The sequence below is a fragment of the Sorex araneus genome, chromosome 2 (genome assembly GCF_027595985.1).
Source record: "Sorex araneus isolate mSorAra2 chromosome 2, mSorAra2.pri, whole genome shotgun sequence".
NCBI classification, from domain to species: domain Eukaryota; kingdom Metazoa; phylum Chordata; class Mammalia; order Eulipotyphla; family Soricidae; genus Sorex; species Sorex araneus.
The window spans coordinates 2,184,492-2,207,177 of NC_073303.1; the positions used below are offsets into that span (position 1 = coordinate 2,184,492).

At 67.0% G+C, this 22,686-nt stretch overlaps 2 protein-coding genes across 2 annotated transcripts; one reads left to right on the forward strand and one right to left on the reverse strand.

Annotated features, from left to right (window-relative positions):
- The first annotated feature begins 267 nt into the window (after window positions 1–267).
- Window positions 268–3,807, forward strand: TUBB2A (tubulin beta 2A class IIa). Its single transcript, XM_055124259.1, has 4 exons — window positions 268–425; window positions 1,713–1,821; window positions 1,925–2,035; window positions 2,563–3,807. The coding sequence occupies exons 1-4, from the start codon at window positions 369–371 to the stop codon at window positions 3,621–3,623; spliced, it is 1,338 nt and encodes a 445-aa protein (XP_054980234.1). The 5' UTR covers window positions 268–368; the 3' UTR covers window positions 3,624–3,807.
- A 25-nt stretch (window positions 3,808–3,832) lies between these two features.
- Window positions 3,833–22,678, reverse strand: BPHL (biphenyl hydrolase like). The gene is made up of 7 exons (XM_055124260.1): window positions 22,546–22,678; window positions 17,896–17,999; window positions 16,717–16,883; window positions 15,954–16,107; window positions 13,022–13,153; window positions 10,732–10,855; window positions 3,833–4,429 (listed from the first exon to the last, which is right to left on the reverse strand). The coding sequence occupies exons 1-7, from the start codon at window positions 22,650–22,652 to the stop codon at window positions 4,342–4,344; spliced, it is 876 nt and encodes a 291-aa protein (XP_054980235.1). The 5' UTR covers window positions 22,653–22,678; the 3' UTR covers window positions 3,833–4,341.
- Between the last annotated feature and the right edge of the window lie 8 nt (window positions 22,679–22,686).

Below are 22,686 nucleotides of genomic sequence, written 5' to 3' on the forward strand. Positions count from 1 at the left end.
GCCTCTCTCACGCGCGGACACGCACAATCCCCCCACCTGCAGCGCGCACGGCCCAGGCGCCCCCCGCCGCCCCCGGCCCTGACGCAGGCAGAGCCGCGGCCCCTCGGCCTCGCCACCCTCCAAGGTCTGCCCGGGGACCGCGCCGCTGCAGACCCTTCCCCCGCGGCCCCGCGCCCACCTCGCACCGCGCCCCGGCTCCCCCTCGCGGTGCCGCAGTCCCCGCGCCCCGCCCCGCGCCGTGACGTCACCCGCGCAGGGGTGGGGCGGGCGGCGCCGGGCGCTTAAAAGCGGGGCGGGGGGCGCCGCGGGCACTCGCTGCTCCCGACCCGGCCCCGCGCTCAGCTCCCGCCCCGTCCGCAGCCGCCACCATGCGCGAGATTGTGCACATCCAGGCGGGCCAGTGCGGCAACCAGATCGGCGCCAAGGTGGGCGCGGGGCGGGGGAGGGGCGCGGCCGGGGATGACGGGCCCCGGGGATGCTTGGGGGCGGGGAGAAATGACGGGCCCCGGGGACTCAGGCGGGGGATGGGAGGAATGACAGGTCCCCGGGGTGCTTGGGGGGAGGGGGGATGACGGACCCCGGGATGCTGGCGGGGGAGGGGAGGAATGACAGGTCCCCGGGGTGCTTGAGGGGGGGGATGACACCCTTGGGGATGCTGAGGGCGGGGGCGCGGCCCCAGCATCCTGGAGGGGCGGGGGGATGACGGACCCTAGGATGCTGGCGGGGGAGGGGGGTGACGGGCCCCAGGGATGCTGGCGGGGGAGGGGCGCGGCCCCAGCATGCCGGCGGGGCGGGGGGGATGAGGGACCCCGGGATGCTGGCGGGGCGAGGGGATGAGGGGCCCCGGGGATGCTGGCGGGGGAGGGGCGCGGCCCCAGCATGCCGGCGGGGCGGGGGGATGAGGGACCCCGGGGATGCTGGCGGGGGAGGGGCGCGGCCCCAGCATCCCGGCGGGGCTGGGGGGTGACGGGCCCCGGGGATGCAGGCGGGGGAGGGGCGCGTCCGGAGCATCCTGGCGCCGGGAGAGGGCGCGGGGAGGAGGGTGGGTGGGTGGGTGCGCAGGGCGCCCCCACTGCGCAGGAGCCCCCAACCCGCGTGGCCACGCAGCTGCCGGCCGCCTTTGACGCTGCCCCGCCCCCACCCCCGCCGTCCAGAGCCGCCCCTGGACCGGGCCGGGCCGGGCCGGACCGGGGTGGGGTCGCGTGAAGGCTCCGCCGGCGGCTGCAGTGGAAAGTGCCGCGTCACGAGAGCCGGGACCCACGCAAGGCTCGTCCGGCCGGACCCGGGGGCGGCGGGACGTGGGCGCCTCGGAACCGCCGTGAGGCCCCTGGGTGCCCGCGCCCCGCCCCGGCTCCCTCGGGCGGCGGCCACGCCCTTCTCCCCCGGGGACGCGGGGGGCCTGGAAGCCCCCCCCGGGTGGGGTCCCCGGGGCTCTCCCTGCGCCGGGGCTCGCCCGGGCAACTGGGCCCTCAGCCGGGCCTGGGGTCCGCTCCCCGCTCTTCTCCCGGGCCGCGTGCGCCGCGCGCTCCCTGCACCCGTGTGCGCCGCGCGCCCCCTGCACCCGCGCGCAGTCGGGCGCGTCCCCGGCGCGTCCCCCGGGAGGGGGCTGCAGCTATTAGCCCCACTGCGATGGCACAGCCGTGCCAGGCCGGTCCCCAAGGGCAGGGCGGGCGAGGGGCCTTGGCGAGGCGCTTTCCCTCCCCCCCTTGCAGTTCTGGGAGGTCATCAGTGACGAGCACGGCATCGACCCCACGGGTAGTTACCATGGAGACAGCGAGCTGCAGCTGGAGCGGATCAATGTGTATTACAACGAGGCTGCAGGTGAGGGCCCGGGAGGGCTGGGCCCCGGCCCACCCTGCGCAGTCACCCCCCCAGCACGTGAGGCCGGCCCCGACCTCATTCTCACCCAGCTCTGTCCCCGCAGGGAACAAGTATGTGCCACGGGCCATCCTGGTGGACCTGGAGCCCGGCACCATGGACTCGGTCAGGTCGGGACCATTCGGCCAGATCTTCAGGCCCGATAACTTCGTGTTTGGTACGTAGAGAGCCGGGGTGGACGGCTGGGCGGGGATAGTCTAACCCTTGTCCTTCACCATGGAGTGTCTGGGCCACCTGAGGGCTCTTTTTTTTTTTTTTTTTTTTTTTTTTGCTTTTTGGGTCACACCCAGCGATGCTCAGGGGTTACTCCTGGCTTTGCACTCAGGAATTACTCCTGGCGGTGCTCGGGGGACCATATGGGATGCCGGGGATCGAACCTGGGTCGGCCACATGCAAGGCAAACGCCCTCCCTGCTGTGCTATCGCTCCGGCCCCAACCTGAGGGCTCTTTGATTGGATTCAGTTCTTAAACCCAGCTGGGTTCTGGGCCCTGTTCCTGTTCAGTAAATCCTTTCGCCCAAACGCGCCCTTCACGCGAGCCAGATTCCCCGTGGTCCTGAGGCTGTCCGTAGCATCCTTCCCACAGGGCCAGAGGCTGATGGGCTTCAGCGCTGCAGGCCCAGGGAAATGAGGGCATCTGCCAAGCTCGGGCCTTCCCGTCTCACGCCCGCCCTCCCCCTGGCAGGCCAGAGCGGCGCCGGCAACAACTGGGCCAAGGGCCACTACACAGAGGGCGCGGAGCTGGTGGACTCGGTCCTGGACGTCGTGAGGAAGGAGTCGGAGAGCTGCGACTGCCTGCAGGGCTTCCAGCTGACCCACTCGCTGGGCGGGGGCACAGGTTCGGGCATGGGCACCCTGCTCATCAGCAAGATCCGCGAGGAGTACCCCGACCGCATCATGAACACCTTCAGCGTCATGCCCTCGCCCAAGGTGTCGGACACGGTGGTGGAGCCCTACAACGCCACCCTGTCGGTGCACCAGCTGGTGGAGAACACGGACGAGACCTACTCCATCGACAACGAGGCGCTGTACGACATCTGCTTCCGCACCCTCAAGCTCACCACGCCCACCTACGGTGACCTCAACCACCTGGTGTCGGCCACCATGAGCGGCGTGACCACCTGCCTGCGCTTCCCCGGCCAGCTCAACGCCGACCTGCGCAAGCTGGCCGTGAACATGGTGCCCTTCCCGCGCCTGCACTTCTTCATGCCCGGCTTCGCGCCCCTGACCAGCCGGGGCAGCCAGCAGTACCGCGCCCTGACCGTGCCCGAGCTCACCCAGCAGATGTTTGACTCCAAGAACATGATGGCCGCGTGCGACCCGCGCCACGGCCGCTACCTGACGGTGGCCGCCATCTTCCGCGGCCGCATGTCCATGAAGGAGGTGGACGAGCAGATGCTGAACGTGCAGAACAAGAACAGCAGCTACTTCGTGGAGTGGATCCCCAACAACGTGAAGACGGCCGTGTGCGACATCCCGCCGCGGGGGCTCAAGATGTCGGCCACGTTCATCGGCAACAGCACGGCCATCCAGGAGCTGTTCAAGCGCATCTCGGAGCAGTTCACGGCCATGTTCCGCCGCAAGGCCTTCCTGCACTGGTACACGGGCGAGGGCATGGACGAGATGGAGTTCACCGAGGCCGAGAGCAACATGAACGACCTGGTGTCCGAGTACCAGCAGTACCAGGACGCCACGGCCGACGAGCAGGGCGAGTTCGAGGAGGAGGAGGTGGAGGAGGAGGCCTGAGCAGCCCGCGCTCTCGAGTGGACTGCGGTCAGCCTCCGGCAAGCATGGTCTGTGTCCGCTATGGTGCTGTTTGCCTGTCGTGTTAATGTGAAGTCTCAGTGTTGTCTTTCAACATATCTTAATAAAGCACGTTTCAAACCTTATCTCTTCAAACAAATAAAATTTATTGTAAGTGAAAAATAAAGCAGCATGATAAGTGTTTTTTTGGGGGGAGGGGGCCGTGTCAGTTCATCAGAATTGGATTTCGATGCTAATGTGCTCTAACAGAGAGAGTTACTTCCCCTCTAGCCTGGCCCAAAGTGTTAAGGTGAGAACATCAGGGAGGGCGCGTGGGGGGAAGCAGGTCAGTCTCCTCCGTCGGTGTGGCGGTCACACCGGGACTGCGCTGTGTGTCTGTCTCGGCCCTGGGCCCAGGCGACTAACGAGCTCCGCCCACTGAGGCGCCCGGCCCTTCTCAGCTGCCGGAGCAGCACCCGGGAAGCAGTTTCCTCCCCTGAAATTATTCTGTTTGTTGTCAATGGGTTGTTCCGGTCTCTGGAGCCGCCCGGCAGTGCTCAGGGCTCGACACGGCCCGTGAGGCTTGTGTTGTAGCTCGAACCCGGCACAGCACGGGCTGGCTGTGCTGTCTCAGCCCCTCACTGCGTGTGGCATTCACGGCTGGAGGGCGAGGTGGGAACTGTGTGAGGGGAGGGGGCGGGCGCAGAGCTGGGGGGGCCCCTCATGGCAGGAAGTCTTCCACCAGCTTGTTGAACTCATCTGCGAAACGTAAGTGCAGGTTGTGTTTCCCTTCCGGGATCAGATGCAGCCTGGAAAAAAAGAAAGTTCTTGCCTGGGGCTGGAGAGCCCACGGGGTAAGGCCGGCCTGCCACGCACACAGCCCACACTGCGGGGCCCCTGGTGTGGCTCTGGGTCCCCCGAGCACCGTCAGGGGCGATTCCTCGCCACAGCTGTGACCCAGCACCCAACCCCCTAAAACAAGCCCCGTCCCGAAAACACAGCCACCCTGGCGTCACCTGCCACCAAGGCACACGGGCCCCACGGTGGCCCCGCACGGCCCCCTGGGAGGGCGGCTGGCCCCGGTGTCCCCTGCAGAGCTGGGCTGGCGGTGGCGACGGGAAAGGCCTACAATGAGTGGTGGGGCCAGCCTGGCCGAGGGCGGGGTGGGCTGGTCACCTTTAAACTCCAGGGGGGGTCCCTGGCACCGTCCCCCACCCCCGCAGGGCCTGCAGGTATCACTGGGCAGCCCCAGCCGCCACGGCATCCTGCGGGCAGGGCCACGGAGAATCCCCAGGGGAGCGCGTGCTGTCTCGGGCGCCTGGCCCGGTGCAGAGACCGTCAGTCTGGATCCAGGCCAAGGGGCAGGGCGGGCCCACGACCCCCATCTCCGAGGGCAGCTCCTGACCCCGCCCACGCCAGCAGTATGTGTCGCAGCCCCGAGTCACAGGCCGGGAGGCTCTGAACGGAGCGTCTAGGCGGCGAGGGCGTGCGGGTCCCCTGACCCGTGGGGCCGGCGAGCACCAAGCCTTCCTCACCCTGTTTTTTTGGGGGGCGTTGTTTAGTCTGGAGGCCACACCCAGCACTGCTCAGGGGTCACCCCTGTGAGTTCACACAATAAAATGTGGGGGGCTGCTGCGAAGACGTGTGTGTGTTCCGTGGTCCAGAGCGGCCTCCCCACCCCCCCCAGGCTCCCCCAACAGAGACAGAGACAGAGAGACGGAGAGACGGGGAGACGGGGAGCACAACCTGAGGGTGAAATGGCCCGTTAAACGGGAGCTGCTAGCTACTTACAGAGCACCTGAGGGGGCTGGAGTGAAGCACGCAGGTGTGATTGGTCATTACACAGGCAAGGCACCTGGAAATTTGCATAGATCGCTTACACAGATTAAACATAGAAAACTCTTTTGGGGAGATTAATGCAGCTCAAGGAGAGAAACTCAAGCGTGTGGAGAGGGGCCTTGAGCACGGCTGTGGCTGGGTTCCAGAGGTCTTCAGCTGCCGGGGCTCTGCTCGGGGCGGGGAGGGAAACTCAACCCGCCCCCCTCCAAGGAACCCTGATGATGACAGCCAGGTGCAGGGGCAAGAGACTGCGTCGCTCACTTCCAGGAGCTTGGCTTGATGGTCTCTGGATGTTGGCCGTGGGTGGGATTACATGGCGTCGGGGGCAGTTCCTGGGTGTGACTGCCTAGCTACTGGAAAATGGGGGATCTGGGTGGAAGAGGCCCAAGATCTCCAAGATCTCCAAGCCTGCTCGGATCAGGACTGGGCCTCTTCCACCCAGATCCCCCATTTTCCAGTAGGTTGGCAGACGCTCTTCCTGGGAAGAAGTGTGTGTGTGTGGAGGGGGGGCTGGTTCCCGGAACAAGCAGATGTTCATGTCTCGGCCAGCGGGGGACGGGGGGGATGAAGCCCATGACACCCCAGCTGTCCCTCCCGCTCCGGCCTGGGCACGACAGCACAGGTGGACAGGCCGAGGGCTCAGCACGGCTGCGCACACTCTGCCCCAGGCCGTCCCTGGGCCCCAGAAACGTCTAGCAGCCCAGGAATAGGAAATAAGCTTGAGTCAGACATCTGGGGACACTGCACAATGGTGGCTTTACTCCGGGGCGGGGGTGGGCTGGAATGTTCTCCGTGGGAGTCCCCCCCAGGAGCGGCCCTGGCCGACAATGGTGCTGGGGGGAGGGGAATTATTTTTTTTTAAGCGAAGCAAGATCGTTTTTGTTGAATGGCCCAGGGTGGGGGTGGGTGGGGAAGAGGCGGGGGGCGTCAGGGGGCGCGTGAGCGTGGAGAGGCCCCGTGGCTCTGCCAGCAGCTCCAACAGTCCCCCCAGCGTTCTTTCCCTGCAGCCGGCGGGGGCTGAGAGTGGGGGTCTCGGGGCCACATGCAGACCCAGGCCCCAGGCGTGACCCCTGAGCAGGCCCCGGGGTGGTCCCCAAGCCAAAACAAAACACGGAAACCCCCCAGAGACACAACATAGTCGAGGGAAGGAAAGTTAACCCAGGAAGAGCCTCACCGCGGGGGTCCCCTCCCGGCCCCCTCCCTTAGGGCTGCTCGTCCCCTAAGCCCACCGCTGCTTCTCTTTCGTTTTGTTCTGGGGTCCCACTCGGCGGTGCCCAGGGGGCCACCCAGGGCTGGAGGGACTGAAGGCCGGTGAGCCGCGGGCACGGCCAAGGCCAAGGCCCCGGCGCTGTGCCCTCTCCTGCAGCCTCCCCGCTACCGAGGGGCCCACCTTCCGGGGGGCCTTGGGCCTCTGCGTCCGGATGGGGCCTCCTCGCTGAAGAGCTTGGGGTTTGCATGTCAGAGGGCTGAAGCAGACCATGGGCCAAACACGACGGCCACTTAGCACCCGCACTGCAAACGTAGCACCAAGAGGAGAGAGAGAGGAAGGGAAGGTGCCCGCCACGGGAGGGGGCGGGATACTGGGACCACTGGTGGTGGAGAACGGGCACGGGTGGCGGGATGGGTGCCCGGCCGCTGTTTGACTGAAACGCAGTCACGGAAGTGTGTAAGTCTAACTGTAGCTCACGGTGATTCAGTGAAAAAATAAAAACAAAAGGTCTGCAGTCCGCCTGCTCTGGGCTGGCCTCTGTCCTCTCGGGCCGGGAGGGGCAGCAGGCGGGCACGGGTATGTGCTGTGGCTCCAGGGTGCCCCTGCCCGCCCCATGGCCCCGTGTGCCCGCCGTGCGAGGGGGAGGCCCGGGGCCACTGTCTGCGAATCCCTTGACTCAAACCGCGGGGCTCCAGTGACCGCACAGGCCTCCTGGCTCCCAGCAGCTCCTGGACGTTCCCTCGGAGACAGGAGTCAGCCGGGGCGGGAAGGGGGCCAGGCCCGGGGCCCCCTCCCGCGGAGAGACACGTGGCTCCTGCAGGGACGGTCGTCTGTGGGGGACTGGTGGAGAGACGCCCTCTATCCTGGGGGGACACCCAGCAGCGCTCAGGGCTCCCTCCCGGCTCTCACTCGGGGTCTCTCCTGGAGAGGCTGGGGGGCCACACGCGAGGCAAGCGCCCTCCTGCTGCGGCTCTGGCCCCAACTGGCCAGGCCCCTGCCTGGGGCCGCCCGAGCGGGTGCAGCTGGGGGGAGGGCCGACTCCCGCCCCCTCCCGGCCCCCTCCCGAGAGCCGACAGAGGAACGTAAATCAGCTGCCGTGAGTCATAGCGGGCGACGCTTCCCTTCCACTCATCTGCACCCGGGAATACTGCTCTGAGAAAACGCTCTTGCACGAGACAGGCTGCGGCGGCGTCTGGAGCGGAAGGAAATACTCCTCTCCGTGCCGTGCGCGGCTGCGGGAGCCGGGCCGGGCAGTCCCCGGGCCAGGAGTTCCTTGCAGACCACTGCGGGCCTTCCTGAGCCCCCCAGGCGGGGACCTGGCGTGTGTGAGAGCAGAAGGCGACGGCCCAGGCCGGCCTGGGGGTGGCCGGGACCCAGCTTCTACCCGGGGGGCCCACACGGGCGTGACCTCAGAGCACAGACCCAGGAGTAAGGCCGGAAAACAGCTGCGTGTGGCCCCAGAGAAGAATAAAGTAACAGTTTGGGAGGAAGAGCCTTGGGGGCGGACCCAAGGGCTGAGGCACAGCCCCGCGTGCCGGAAGCTTCTGAGGGAGGGTACTGAAGGGCCTGGCGCTCCCACCGGGCCGTGAGAGCCGGCTCTTGGGCCACCAGGACAGTGAAGCAGGAATCCATTCCCCAGGGCCCGGGGACGGGGGAGCTTCTGTCTCTGAAGCGCTGGGCGGGTGCGGCTGGCAGAAGCTGGGCGTGGAGGAGGAGTGGCCAGCTCGGGGGTCTGACTCTTTGTGCTGATTAAACTCAGGTCGATCTCCAAGCCCGCTCGGAGCGGGACTGGGCCTCCTCCCACCAGCTCCCCAGTTTTCCAGTAGCTCGGCAGTCGTGCCCACAGACTGCCCCCGGTGCCACGTGATCCCACCAACGGCCAAGAGCCGGAGACCTACAGCAAAGCTCCCGGGAGAGAGCGACACAGAACGCCCTGGAGTGCGCGGCCACACTCGCTGCCATGCGTCCTCTTACACGCTAGCCCACTGAGGCACCTCAAGTAGCACACGTGTTTGGGTGTAACGTCACTTGTATCACTTGTCATCCCGTTGATCTTCAATTTGCTGGAGTGGGAGCCAGTAACGTCTCCACCCGTCCCTGTTGTGTGCTAGTGTAGCCCAATGGTATCTGCTCACTCCAGGAACAGGAAGAGCCTCAAACCGTTCGTTCAGGGTTTTGAGGAAGAAGTCTGACCATCTCTTTGGTGGGCGGCCACGTGGTATTTTGACGTCCCGTGGAATCCAGTCAGTAAGCTCTAGCCCAGCGGTCCCCTCTGAATTGCATTACGTGTCCGGCCCATCTGATTTTTCATGTCTTGGCAAACGAGACAGCGTCCCTGATTCTTGACTGTAGACCAAGGTCGGAACTCCGGATTCCTTCTCTCACTTGAGTGAGACGTGATACTCAAGTCTTGCTGTGGGTTTAACATACATGCTTGAAATCTCTTATATGAGAGCTTAGATGGTTCCAGGGTGAAATGCAACAACCTTCACACACTTTCCTCTTATGGCGGTGGGAAGGTGCAAGGAGGTGGAACTGGGGTTTGAACATTACTTGTAATGAACTGTTGTGAACAACTTTATAAAAATAAAAAGTATCACCATCATCATCATCATCATCCCATTGATCATCGAATTTCTTGAGCGGTCTCAGTAGCGTCTCCATTTGTCCTAGCCCTGAGATTTTAGGAGCCTCTCTCTACTCGGCCTTCCCAACGATGCCGCATTGGAGGCTCTTTCAGGGTCAGGGGAATGAGACCCATCATTGTTACTGGCTTTGGCATATGAATACGCCACGGGGAGTTTGCCAGGCTCTGCCGTGTGGGCAGGAAACTCTCGGTAGCTTGCCAGGTTCTCCCAGAGGGAGAAGTAGGCTATAAGATGTTGCACGGCCGCAAAGCAGCTGAGCACTTCCGGGAGCTTGGTTTAATTAAAACCAATAAAAGTATAAAAAATGTTAAACTCAGGTCTGAGTGGGAATGACTCCGGGCAGGGGCTGGCGCAGGTCTGAGGTACCTAGATGTTCTGAGAGTCTCACTGAGAAATAAAAGCAGGGCTCAGGACTGAAAACAGGATCAGATTCTACGTTCAGAAAGTGGCAGTGGGAGGAAGAGGAAGAGGAAACCGGCCATGAGGCGAGCAGGAGCTGGGGGTCAGGGCACACTGTCCCCGTCCCTCGACTGACAGTGCGCTATGACGGGGGACGCCCAGGGGTGCAGGCCGTCGCCCTGGACAGGACGTCTGGACACCTCCCTCCTGTGTCACGTGTCCCTGCGAGCACAGCCCCCTTTGCCGGGGCTCCTCACAACGCGTCTCTGGGCCCTGCTTCCCGGGTTCGAGGCAGAGGGCACTGAGCATCGGCACTGCCACAGGGAGGCACAGGAACGCCTCCAACTCGGGGCCGAGGGGTTGGTACAGGGGGAGGGGGTGTACCTTGCATGTGGCCACCCTGGCTTCCGTCCCCAGCACCCGATACGGTCCCTTGAGTGCTGCCAGGAGCCCTGAGCACAGGGCCGGGAGTGAGCCCCGAGCACAGGGCCGGGAGTGAGGCCTGAGCACAGAGCCGGGAACAAGCCCCGAGCACAGGGCCAGGAGTAAACCCTGAGCACACAGCAGGGAGTCAGTCCTGAGCACAGAGCCCAGAGCAAGCCCCGAGCACAGAGCCAGGAGTCAGCCCCGAGCACAGAGCTGAGTGAACCCTGAGCACAGAGCAGGGAGTCAGCCCTGAGCACAGAGCTGGGAGTGAGGCCTGAGCAGAGAGCCAGGAGTCAGCCCCAAACACAGAGCTGAGTGAACCCCGAGCACAGAGCCAGGAGTGAGGCCGGAGCACAGAGCCGGGAGTGACCCTGAGCATGGAGTCAGATGTGAGCCCCGAGCACTACTAGGTACGACCCATAAATTAGAAGGAAGGACAACACCCCGTGAGCGCGCGTCGAGCCTGCTGCAGGCGGGGCCCGATGCCCGTGGCACGGCCCCCCGCGGCCCCCTCAGTGCGCCCCAGGCCCAGCCTCACACCCCGCCCTCGAGCCCCTTTCCTCACGGGTCCTTGCCGGGACGGACTCACCGGGAGCCGGCCACGTGCTGGTGGATGTAGTCGGCGTGGAAGCGCGGCACCAGCGGGTCCTTCTCCCCGTGCACGATCAGCGTGGGGCAGCGCACCAGGGGCAGCAAGTGGCGGCAGATGTTCCCTGAAAGACAAGCGGGAGAGCACCGTGAGGCGGGAGCACCCATGAGGCGGGAGCACCGAGTGAGGTGGGAGCACACCATGAGATGGAGCATCTGTGGGTTGGGAGCACCCATGAGGCGGGAGCACCCATGAGGTGGGAGCACTCCTGAGGCGGGAGCACCCCTGAGGCGGGAGCACCCCTGAGGCTGGAGCACCCGTGAGGCGGGAGCACCCCTGAGGCTGGAGCACCCGTGAGGCGGGAGCACCCCTGAGGCGGGAGCACTCCTGAGGCGGGAGCACCCATGAGGCAGGAGCACCTGTGAGGTGGGAGCACCTGTGAGGTGGGAGCACCCCTGAGGCGGGAGCACCCCTGAGGCGGGAGCACCCCGCAAGTGCAGGACTGATGGTTCTGAGGGGCCTTGGGTCACATTCCAGGCGGCTCTTCTCAGCCGTGTGGGGGACGTGTTTGTTCTGGGGTCACACCTGGCTCTGCTCAGGGATCCTCCCAGGGGGCCGGGGGCCCTACGAGGTACCGGGTGGAACGAGGGTCTGCCATGAGGAGGAAGACGCCTTCACCCCTGCACTGTCTCTGGCCCCGACGAGCCCTGGGCCCCCTGGGGCAGCGCCTGCCCGACACGGCCCTGCCCATTTCCTCCTCCCGCCTGGGAGCCCGCGGGCCCGGGGCTGCCTCCCTCCCTCCCCTTCTCCTTCTCAGCCTTGCGGGGTCTCCGGGCACAGCAGGGCTTTGCCACCACAAGCCTGACAGGGGCTGGCACCAGGCCGGCTCCTGGGGGCGAGTGGGAGGCGTCGGCCCCGTCCCTCCTACCGGGCCGTGCTCACGGGCGCCAGCGGGGCCCGACACACTCAGAGTCACCGTCCTCGGCCGGCCGTGTCCCCGCTGACGATTCCCTGTGCGGCGCCTCCTCTCAACGCCTCCTCTCGACGGAAACCCAGCCCGGACGACGGGACGGACGGGGACGGACGGACCATCTGCCCTGACCAGCTCCGCCCGGCCCGCGGCCCTCCCTCCCTCCCCTCTGCTCGAGAGCCGGCGGGCTGGGCAGCCAGGAGTGACCCCCAGCGTCCCTGGGTGTGGCCCCACACACACAAACAGAAGCGCGCGTGGGAGCGACCTGCCGGGGCCCTTCCTTCCCACCCAGCTGCGCTGCGCGTTTCTCCTTCCGGGGCCAAGGCAGGCGTCCTGGGGCCCGTTTCTCAGCCTCCCTGGGCTCCACAGGATACACTGACTGTCCTGAGCTTACACCAAAACAGCCCCATTTCCACGTCCTTTCCCCTGTCAAAGCGCTGACCGCTGACTCACTCTGGAAACACTTACCTCAGAGACCCAGCTGGGCCTTTGATCATAAACATTTTTGTGACTGAGTGAGCGCCAAGATTCAACTCGGGCTACTGGAGAGAGAGAGAGAGAGAAAGAGAGAGAGAGAGAGAGAGAGAGAGAGACAGAGACAGAGACAGAGAGAACAAGACAGAGAGGGAGAGAGAGAAGAGAGAGAGGGAGAGAAAGAGAGAAGGAGAGACAGAGAGACAGAGACAGAGAGAACAAGACAGAGAGGGAGAGAGGAGAGAGAGAAGGACAGAGAGAGGAAGGGAGGGAGAGGGAGAGAGACAGGGAGGGAGAGAGAGAGAGAGAGAGAGAGAGAGAGAGAGAGAGAGAGAGACTCCACCGAAACAGGTTTGAGGGGCTGGAGAGGGCGCGGTGGGGAGGGCGCTGGCCCTGGGCATCCCCCAGAGTCCCCCAAGCCGGCCAGGGGTCTCGAGCCGGGAGCGCCTGACCACCAGGCGTGGCCCTAAACCCACCCACACCCTCCAAAAATACCTCGAAACAAAACCCCCCAATAGGCCTGACCTGAGAATCTGTCTCAGAGACTCCGCCTCCTGCCCCGGCCACGGAGGGGGGCGAGGGGCCGGGGCAGACCCCGCTGTGACCTGGAGGGCGAGGGGGGGGCCCGGGGCCAACCCCCGCTCCTGTAACTGCTCCGGGCTTCTGGGGAGGACCTGCCATGCCACACGGGAGGTCAGAGGGCAGGGCCGGGCGCCGGCCAGGGGCAGCAGCAGCCCTGCACCCCGGGAGCAGAGGGTGGGGCACGCAGGGGGGAGCCGGGCGGGGGGGGCGGGGGGACACTCCTGCTGGTCAGGCCGAGGCCCACGGCCCAGTCCCGGAACCCACCGTCAGGGAGATGCTTGAACTGCCCGATCCCGTCCACCCACTGCTCGCAGGTCCTGGCCAGGTAGCTGCGGCCGTACAGGACTTCCAGGGGCTTCCTCGTCCTCTCGCTCCACTGCGACACGTCGCGGATGCCTGAGGAAGGGGAGTGGCACGGGTGAGTCCCAGGCCAGCACCCCCACCGCCTCCCCCGGGCCCAGGTGGCTGTCTGAGCGCCCCCAGGCTCGGGTCAGGGGGAAGGACTCCGCCTGCTCCCTCACGACTCCCCGCCCCAGCAAGCTCCTGGGACAAGGACACGACTTTCACCAGCACCGGAGACCAGGTCTGCACGGCGGGAGGGACCGTCGGGGGCTCGGGCAAGGGGCTTCCCTGCTGGAGGTGATGGGGGCCCAGGGGCGTCAGCGCGGGGACGGACACGGGGCTTCCCTGCTGGCAGGAAGGGCAGGCAGGGGCCTGAGAAGAGCACAGGTCGGCCTTTCTACGTTTGGGGCCCCTGGTCTGGGGCCCACCCGGCCGTGCTCAGGGCTTCCCCCTGCTCTGCACTCGGGGACCACCCCCCGGGAGCCCTGTGGGGTGCTGGGGCCTTGCATGCCCTCCCCGCTGTCCTGTCTCTCTGGGACTGACGCAGGCCGGAGCGGCCGGCCGGCTGATGCACAACCCGGGGCACGGGGGGCTCAGCCCCAGAAGAGGAGCCGGGGGCCGGATGCCCCCTCGGAAATGCAGGGGGGCGGCGGGAGGGCCCTGCCTTGTGGGGGGTCGGCCCCGGAGGAGCGCGGGCCCCAGACCTGGTCTCCGGAGCACTGCCGGGAGTCACTCCTGACCCACTGAGCACTCCTGGGGTGACCCCAAACCTGATCGCCCCCTCCCCAAATAGGACGGATAAGCAGGGTCTGGGGGCGCGGTGCCCGCCTGGCGTGCGCGAGGCCCCGGCAAGCAGAGCTAAAGCGAGGCCTCGGCCCAAGGCGCCCGCCCGAGCACTGGCGGAGTCACAGACAGAGGCCGGGAAGCCAGGCACAGACTCCTTCCGCACTTCCTGGGGGTGGGGGCTCCCCGGGTGTCCCAGAGGCCGGCCGCCCCTCCCGACGACCCTCTGGGAACCGCTGCCCCGGTCACTCCCCACCGCGTCCAACCTCTGCTCGGCCTGTCCCGTCAGCAGCGGCAAACGAGACCCCGGCAGGAAGAGGAATCGGGGGGGGGGGGGGGGACAATTGCATCCTCGAGCCTCACGCACCAGGACACGGGTCTCCCCACCCAGGTGACACGGCCACCTCCACAGCGGGAACGAGAAGGCGGTGGACACAGCAGGAGAGGCCAAGAGAAACGGGCAGGGAGCGGGACGAGCCGACAGCATGAAGTGGCCGCAGTGCCCGAGCGGGCTCCTCCGGAGACAGAGACCCCCAGGGAGCCCCTTAGCACCCCCGAAAGGGCTCGGAGGCCAGAGCGGAACCGCAGCTCGGCCTCTTGACGGTCACTCTCCTGTCCACACGCAAACTGAACACACAAGGGCCGGGCGGACACGCCGGGGCTCGGGCGCATGTCACCCCCAGGGACCTCGAGGTCCCGAGCACCTGCAGGAATGACCCCAAGGACCATGTCGGGAGAAGCCCCTCCGCCCAGCAGACCCCCTCCCGACAGCCCGAGTGGCAGCGACAGAGCGTGCCCCGAGAGGCACAGAGAGGCACACAGAGGGGCACACGCGCAGAAGCAGGAACGCGGGGTCTGCAGCAAGGGGCCAAGGGAGTGTCTGCTGCAGGGCAGCCCCACGAGAGTGCGAGGCCGGAGCCCGGGCACACAGCCGGCTCAGGGGCGACCCCCGGCATCCCAGAGGAGCCCCGAGCATGGCCGGGTGTGGCCCCCCGAAGCCAAAGATGGAGCAAGTTAGCGGCGCTCTGACCCCGCTGCCCCAAAGTCCACAGAGCCCTGCGCAAGGCCGCCCTCCCCGCCAGCGCGCCCGGCCCCGCCCCACGGCAGGGAGGGCAGAGGAGGGCAGGGCCGCGGGCGGCACAAACCCACGGGTGCCGGCACGGAGAAGGCGTGTGCACGGCCGCCGCACCCCACAGGGCCGTGACACGGCGTCAGCACGGCGGAGGGTCTGCCTCGGGCCTGCAGCAGCACGCGCGGCCGCTCACCCCACACCGGCCCTAAAACCCCCACAACAGGGGCTGGACCCGTAGCACAGCGGGGAGGGCGTTTGCCTTGCACACAGCCAACCCGGGTTCGATTCCCAGCACCCCCTAGGGTCCCCCGAGCACCTCCAGAAGTGATTCCTGAGTGCAGAGCCAGGAGTGACCCCTGAGCATCGCCAGGTGTGACCAAAAAGCCAAAAGAAAAACAAACAAACAAATCCCACAACAGGTCATGCAGGGCCCAGAGAGATGCGGCCTTCCCCCCTCCAGAGTCCAGCAGTGCCCACCAGGCAGCCCCTGGACACTCGGCAGCTCCTGAGCTGAGCCCTGGACAGCCTGACCGTGGGCCTGAAAGTGGCCAAAGGCACCGAAGTTTAGGTGGGCCCGGGGGGGCAAGACTGGGAGTGGGCAGAGGGCAGAGGGCAGAGGGCAGAGGGGAGGGGCCGGCGGGGACGGAGGGCAGGGCTGGGCTGACGGGAACGGGGGCCGGGGCCGGCCGGGGTCGGCCGGGGCCACGGGCTGGGCTGCGCCTCCCCCAGTCCCCAGGGCTGCAGGACCAGCGTGAGGAGCGTGAGGAGCCCGAGGGGCCCCGGGAGCCAACACGAAGGGCGTCGTGTCCTTCCTGCCCAGGACTGGGACGGGGGCGAGGGGTGCGAGGGATGCCCTGGGCGTGGGACACGCCCCCGTGGACCTCAGGGGCCCCTCGGGCCTCCGGGGGCTTCCTCAGGGCTGGGAACTGCAAGGGCGGGACAGGGGGTGCGGGGAGGGGGCGGGCGGCGGGCAGGGGGGCGGGAGGCGGGCGCACACACCCTGGTAGATCCGGTCGTCCTCCTCGGTCACGTAGGCGTTGGCGCCCCAGATCACCATCTTGTGGACGAACGTGGGGAACCTGGCGGCGGCCACCAGGGCTGTGATGCCCCCGTCGCTCCAGCCCAGCAGGGAGGCCTTCTGGAACCCGAGCGCCTGCGAAGGACCCGGGCACGGTCGGGGCACAGCCTGGGCACTCCCAGAGGCGCCAGAGAGGGTCCTCTGGGCCAGCCAAGCCCCCCATCGGGAACTGAGGGGAGGGCCGCAGAGATGGTGCAGTGGGCAGGGCAGCTGCCTGAAACGCAGCCGACCCAGGTTCGATCCCCGGCATCCCGTATGGTCTCTGAGAAACACCAGGAGTAATTCCTGAGCGCAGAGTCGGAAGCAGGCCCGGGGCACTGCTGAGTGGGGCCCAAAGCAAAAATCCACACACACAGAAAACCCAACTACAATCACTTCAGATTTTTCCCGGGAGGGGACGGTTAGGGCCAAAGTGAGCAACGCTCAGGGGTCTCGCTCTGCGCACAGGAATCGCTCCGGACAGTGCTCAGGAGTATACGGGGTGCCGGGGTCCAGCCTGGGCCCACGGGGGTGCAAGGCAAGCGCCCCGCCCACTGAGCTACCTCTCCGGCCCCCGCTCTGTCCTCGTGCCCGACGGGAGTCCTGTGCTTCCTCCGGGAGCCCCGAGGCGTGGCCGCGCAGAGCGGAGGCTCAGCGCCAGATCTCAGGGGGGCCGGGCCCGCCCTCCGCGCCCCGCGGGCCCACCTTCATCAGGTCAACGCAGTCCTTGGCGTCCCGCTCAAAGAAGTCCAGCGGGAAGTCTCGGTCCGGGGGCCGGGAGTGCCCGTAGCCCCGCGGGTCCCAGGCCACCACCGTGAAGAGCTTCTTGCTCAGGCCCTTGATCTGCGGCCCGAAGTCCGTCTCTCCACACCCTGAAGGAAAGGGGCCAGTCACCCTGGCACGGGGGAGGAGGGGGGCGCAGACCTGCCCTCTGCCACCCCCTCGCGGCCCCCGTGAGGACAGCGGCCTCCTTCGTGCCCCCACCCTGCACTACTTAGCGTCTCTCAGACTTCTCGGTCTTCCTTAAGAACAAAAGAAAGGCTGGGCCGGAGCGAGGGTGCGGGGGGTCACTGCTTTCACGGGAAACCGAGCCCCGTGTCGGCCACTGCGGCGAAACCCCCTCCCTACACTGCGCACTCGGCACCCTGGACAGACACCGGGCAGCGGCCGCCCCACGGCCAGCAGGTTCGGCCAGTGCCCGCAAGCTGTCCAGCGCTTTGATCGTAGGGGAAAGAAGGGCTGCAGGGGAAACAGAGGCACGTGGGCGCCTCCCTGCAGGGAAATGCGACGGCTCTAAAAGCTCCCTGGAACCAGAGGGAATTCGTCCTGGGGCCAGCGCACATTTCCCCGGAACTCACTATTTTCCTGGGGGGAGGAGAGGAGGGGAGAGGGAGGGGGAGGGGCCCCGGGGAAGGACGAAGCTCAGGCCCAGCGCCCAAGGATGCGATGCCGCTCGGGCCCCACGAGGGGCTGGGGCGGGGGCCTGGGGGGCAGGAACAGGGCCAGGTCAGACACAGGCCAGGCGTGACCTAACCACTGGGCTCTCTCCCAGCCCCCACCCTGGGCCTCCTGCCCGTCACCACCTACTTGTGCCTGTTTGCACTTTGGGCCACCCCAGCGGCGGTCAGGGGTCCAGCCAGGGTCAGCTGTGTCCACTGCAGGGTCTCACCCCCTGTACTACCTCCCCAGCCCCCCGCGACCACCTAGTCGGGAGGGAAACGGAGACCCACCCCGCAGTGCTCAGGGGCGATCCTCTGGCTCTGTGCTCGGGGTGACCCAGACCGAGGGTCCAGCCTCCCGGGCCATCTCCCCGCCCCGGGTCTGGCCCTCGGCCCGACTTTAGCGGAGCGAACACCCCGGCACGCGGGCGGGGCGGGTGCTGACCTAGCATGCCGGGCATCAGCAGCACGGCCTGCGGGCCCTCGCCCGTGCGCTGGTAGTGCAGCTGGACGCCGTTCACGGCCACCTTGGCGGAGGTCACGGAGGACCTGGAAGAGAAGAGCCCGTCTCGGGACTGGCCCCGGCCTGGCCCGGCTCGGGCGGGCTCAGGCGGCCCAAGGGGTCGCGGCGCGGGAGAGCCGGGGACGCTGCTCTGCCCGGGGACCCGCCCCCGCTTCCCTAGGGGAGGCGGCCCCAGGCACAGGCTGGAGGGAAGCCGTGCGGCCCCCCAAGGAGGCTGGCGAGTGACGTCACAGCCTCTCCGGGTTGCCGGCGAGTGACATCACGGCCGCCCCAGGACGCAGGCGAGTGATGTCACGGCCTCCCGCTCCCCATCTGTACCCCCAGCGAGAGCTCGTTAAAGACACGGGGCCCCGCTTCCTCCCCGGCTGCAGCCCACCCACCCGCCGCGTACACGCGTGTGCCGAAGACCAGCCCTCCCGCCCAGATATGGGCACAGTTTCCTGGGAAGAGAGACCCAGGCTGGAGCGGCCGGGCTGGGCGCGATCCCCAGCAGCCCACGGGGTCCCCTGGGCGGCCAGGGGTGAGCCCTGAGCTCTGCCGTGTGCCAAAGAAAGAATGAGACGGAACCGGGTGACAGCTGGAGCGACCACAGAGTCACTGTCTACAGAAACCCAAAAGGGCAACGCAGACCAGCACCGAAACGCCCAGCAGTGCCAGCCGGGTACCAGGCCCTGCCCAGGGACCCGACCCTGCCCAGTGAGTGGCCCTGCCCAGGGGCCCAGCCCTGAGCCTGTTCCTCGGGGTCAGTGTACCAGAAGGCTGCAGGCAGGGCAGGATGTGGCCCATCAGGACCGTCCCTGGGGTCAGGCCCCTTTGGGGTCCCTCGAGCTTTGAGGGGCTCCCTCCCTGCGGTGTCCAGGGCAGCCTGGAGACAGTGTGGGCACCAACACCCTCGCCCCCGTTTCTCTCGGGGCCCAGGCCGGGGGCACTGCCGACCGCCGTCAGCGTCTCTCGGGGATGTCCGCACCCTTCCACTCTGAGGGGTCACACGGGGAGCGGGGGAGACAGCAGCCAGAAAGGGGCTGGCCAGAGGACGGGTTTCCGGGGCCGGGTGGCGGCGGGAAGGATGCTTCTGGAACAGGAGCAGGGCCCTGGGCGGGGACGGCACCGAGCAGAGGGCCCTGCTGGCACCGGGCGCCGCCTCTGGCCTTCTGGGTTCAGGCCAGGCCGGGCACCGGGCGGGAGGCCGTGAGCAGAAGCCGACGGACAGCAGGTCCGTTTCAGACAGACCCACTAGCACACGCTGGCGTGGGGCCGAGCAACAGTACAGCAGGCTCGGGAACGTCCCGGGTTCGACAGCTGGGACCCCCAGCAATATGGCCCCCGAGCCCGCCAGGAGAGATCCCTGATCTCAGATCGTGGGCAGAGGCCGTGTCCCCGCCCCCGAGCAAGGCGGCCGGGCTGCAGAGTTGCTCACCCGGCACCCGGTAAGGGGAGACCCGGCTGCCCAGGGCCTGGCCCTCGCGGGGGCAGCCTGCGCTTCCCGCGGGAGCCACACGCGGGACCCCAGAGTCCCCGGATGTGTGGCAGGGAGTGGGGAGAACGCTGGAGAGGCCCCAAGAACAGGGAGGACCCCCACGGCGGGCCAGGAGCACGTCCGTGACTCTCCTCGAGGTGCCCTGAGCAGGGGGAATGCCAGGCCCGGCTGGGGACAGTCACCCAGTGACGGGCGCACTCAGGAGCCCCTGCACCCTCGGGTGGGTTCCCCACACCCCTGCCGTGAGCCTGCACGCAGCCTGGAGGAGGGACAGACCCCTGAGTGCACTGAGCAGTGCCGGACGCTAGGGGGCGCCGAGAAGCTGAGCCCCCACCTGAAGGGCCCTGAGCCCACAGGCCAGACTCTGCCCCCTAAACACACCCAGTCTCTGGGGCAGGACCAAGGTGCCCGGAACCAACAGATGCTCCAACAGGCGGCCCAGGCGGCCCGAGGTGAGGCCTACCAGGGCCATGTGGGTTTATCGGGGAGGGGGATCCCGACTCCCTCTCATGCCTCTGGCTGTGGGGACAGGGCGGGCAGTGCTCAAAGGACATGCGGTGGCGAGGCCGAGACCTGGGCCTCCTGCACTACTTTGTTTTGTTCTTTCTTTTTGGGTCACATCCGGCGATGCACAGGGCTGACTCCTGGTTCTGCACTCAGGGATTACTCCTGGCGGTGCTCGGGAGACCCTATGGGATGCCGGGGATTGAACCCAGGTCGGCCGTATGCAAGGTGAGCGCCTCCCCGCTGTGCTACCACTCCGGCCCCTGCACGCGGCCTTTTGGGTTTTCCCTCAGTCTCCTGCCGTCCGTCCAACACAGCCTCCTGGGGAGACGGTGCCGCTGGTTCCATTTCTGGCACCAGAAATGGCTCCCTGGGCTTGGCCAGGCGTGACCCCTGACCCCAGGGCGGGAGCAGGCCGAGAGCACCCCCAGTGTGGCCCCCAGACCAAACCAACAGATAAGAAGTCTGTGGGGCCACGCTGTGCTGGGGTGCTGGACTCCCTCCCACCTGCCCGTCCTTATTCTGGGGGTGATTCTGTGGCAGGGACGGGGGTGAGAAGCAACTGGGCAGCATCTGGCTCCGGACCGGGGGAGTCGAGCTGCTTCCGGTCAGGAGGGAAGCAGGCCAAGGACTTCACGGCTCGGGACAGACAGCGGAGCTCGAGTGAGAACTGTCCGGGGCGTCCTTCTTGACTCACCCCTGTCACCACCTCGACTGGCTGGGCTGCGCCCTCCAGAGCCAAGGGTCAGCGCTGGGTGACCTGCCCCGGTCACACTGCTAGTGGTCTCTCAGGTCAAGATGGGGCAGGGATGTCCGGGGCAGCACGCGGGCACGGCTGAGGGCCGGCACCGGGGTTAACTGCATTCGGTCCCCAGCACCTCCAGAAAGGACCTGGGGCACAGGAATTAGCCCTGGCACAGCAGGTAACGTGCTTGCCTAGCACGTGGCCAACCCGGGTTCAAGCCCGGGCATCCCCGGGGTCAGAGCGCCCCTGAGTGCAGCACGCCCCAGGGCTGAGCCCCAAGCACAGCCGGGTGTGGCCCAAACACCAGGCCAGAAAAATGAAAAGGGAAGAAAGAGCTCGAGGTCCTGGATCATTTCTGTGTAAACCGTGTCAACTATTTCTTTGGCGTGTGTCTTATACATGATTAGCTCAAGTACTGGCTACCCTCTGGCTTGGATTTGCATAACATTTCATGATGCTTTAAGCACACATTTTGTGCACTGTGCGGTTATTTCCATAATCATATTTGCATCGTTACTTATTGATTCATTGTTGCAGCTTAGTACCGTGCAGCTCTTTTATCAGCTCAGTTCCTGGGGGCAATTCTGAAGGGTTGGCGGTCCAGGGGGGGCTCGAGCTCCTGGCACAGAGCTCAGAAGGGGCTCTGCAGAGCCCTGGGCACGCCACCCCTGTCACTTCGGGGCAGCAGTGCCCCCTGGCGGCTGGGAAGCCGCGTTCTCCAAGGCTCTGGCGGGACATCAACCCAGGCTGAGCTCTGCAAAGTTTTTCCTTCAGGCTGGTTGTAGGCGGCTAATACTTTAACTTCAGGTAAGAAGAAGCTGTCAGTAGGGACAGCAGGGAGGGTGCTCGCCCAGCACGCAGCGGGCTGACCTGGGTTCGATCCCGGGCATCCCATATGGTTGCCCAAGCAAGCACCGCCAGGAGCAAGCCCTGAGCACCACCAAGTGTAACCCCGAAACAAAAGCAACAAAAAGATTATGCCCCGAAAAGGCGCCCCCTACCCCAGCCCACCCCTCGTGGCCCTGGTATACAGGGACGGAGATCGCGGCGTTGGAACAGTCTGTTCCCGGCAGCACACGTGCCAACTGGGCTCTGGAACACGAGTCCAGGGGAGCCAGCGTGACACAGGCTTAAGGAAGGAGGACTTTGACCTCACACGGAGGGAGCCGCGGCCGGTCTGGACGAGCCCGCGGCACGGCCTGTGTCCCTGTTCCCAGGCACGACAGCGCGACAGCTGCCACTGCGGGGACGGGACCACAGCTCAGGGCTGGCGGGACCCCGGGCGCCACCCCGGCCACACGGGCACCCCTGGGCACGGCCGGGTGCGAGCCCAAACAGCTGCAGCACCAAGTCCACAGGGACCTGCTCTGCGGACACGCTGGGGGGGGGGACACAGGACGGTCCCGCCGCGGCGTGGAGGGGCCCCGCGGCACCCACGGACGCACCCACCGGACCCTGGACGGAACCTTCTGCCAACTTGCCAGCGGGACACTGGACAGAACTGCCCCTCGCAACACCGGCTCGGCCGGGGACTGGGCATTCGCCCGCCCTGGCCCCCGTGTGTGTCCAAAGACTCGGACCCTTCCCCAAACTTGTAGATCAGAGGAGGGGACGGACGGCGGCGCGCGCGACCCCCACCCCGGCAGGCGCCGCCCCCCGACCGCGCCGCCGGCAAGTGGCCCTCCCCGCTGCCCCCGGGAGGCGGCGACGCGGCCAGCGCGTGCCCGTCCCTGCGGGTCCCTGCGCCGCGGTCGGGGGGCGACGCGGCCCCTCGGCACGGCCACCCCGCGGCGGGGACGCGCGCCCAGACCCCCGGGGCCCGCGCGCAGGGGCGCGGCGCCGTTACCCGAACGCGGCTGCGGGCGCGGAGCGGGCCGCGCGCATCCCCGGCGTCACCGGCGACAGGAGGACCCGCAGGCGACGCGCGCCGCAGCCCAGCCGCACCGCCGCCATCGCGCCCGCGCGCGCCTGTCCCCCGCGCGGCGTC

Excerpts from the sequence above, each read along its gene's own strand:
- TUBB2A (XM_055124259.1), top strand. The coding sequence starts at position 369 with ATGCGCGAGATTGTGCACATCCAGGCGGGCCAGTGCGGCAACCAGATC. Across the intron at positions 1,822-1,924 it reads GTATTACAACGAGGCTGCAG|GGAACAAGTATGTGCCACGG; the intron begins GTGAGGGCCCGG and ends CTGTCCCCGCAG. Across the intron at positions 2,036-2,562 it reads GCCCGATAACTTCGTGTTTG|GCCAGAGCGGCGCCGGCAAC; the intron begins GTACGTAGAGAG and ends TCCCCCTGGCAG.
- BPHL (XM_055124260.1), bottom strand. The coding sequence starts at position 22,652 with ATGGCGGCGGTGCGGCTGGGCTGCGGCGCGCGTCGCCTGCGGGTCCTC. Across the intron at positions 16,108-16,716 it reads ACTGCGTTGACCTGATGAAG|GCGCTCGGGTTCCAGAAGGC; the intron begins GTGGGCCCGCGG and ends GGTCCTTCGCAG. Across the intron at positions 4,430-10,731 it reads CAGCACGTGGCCGGCTCCCG|GCTGCATCTGATCCCGGAAG; the intron begins GTGAGTCCGTCC and ends CTTTTTTTCCAG.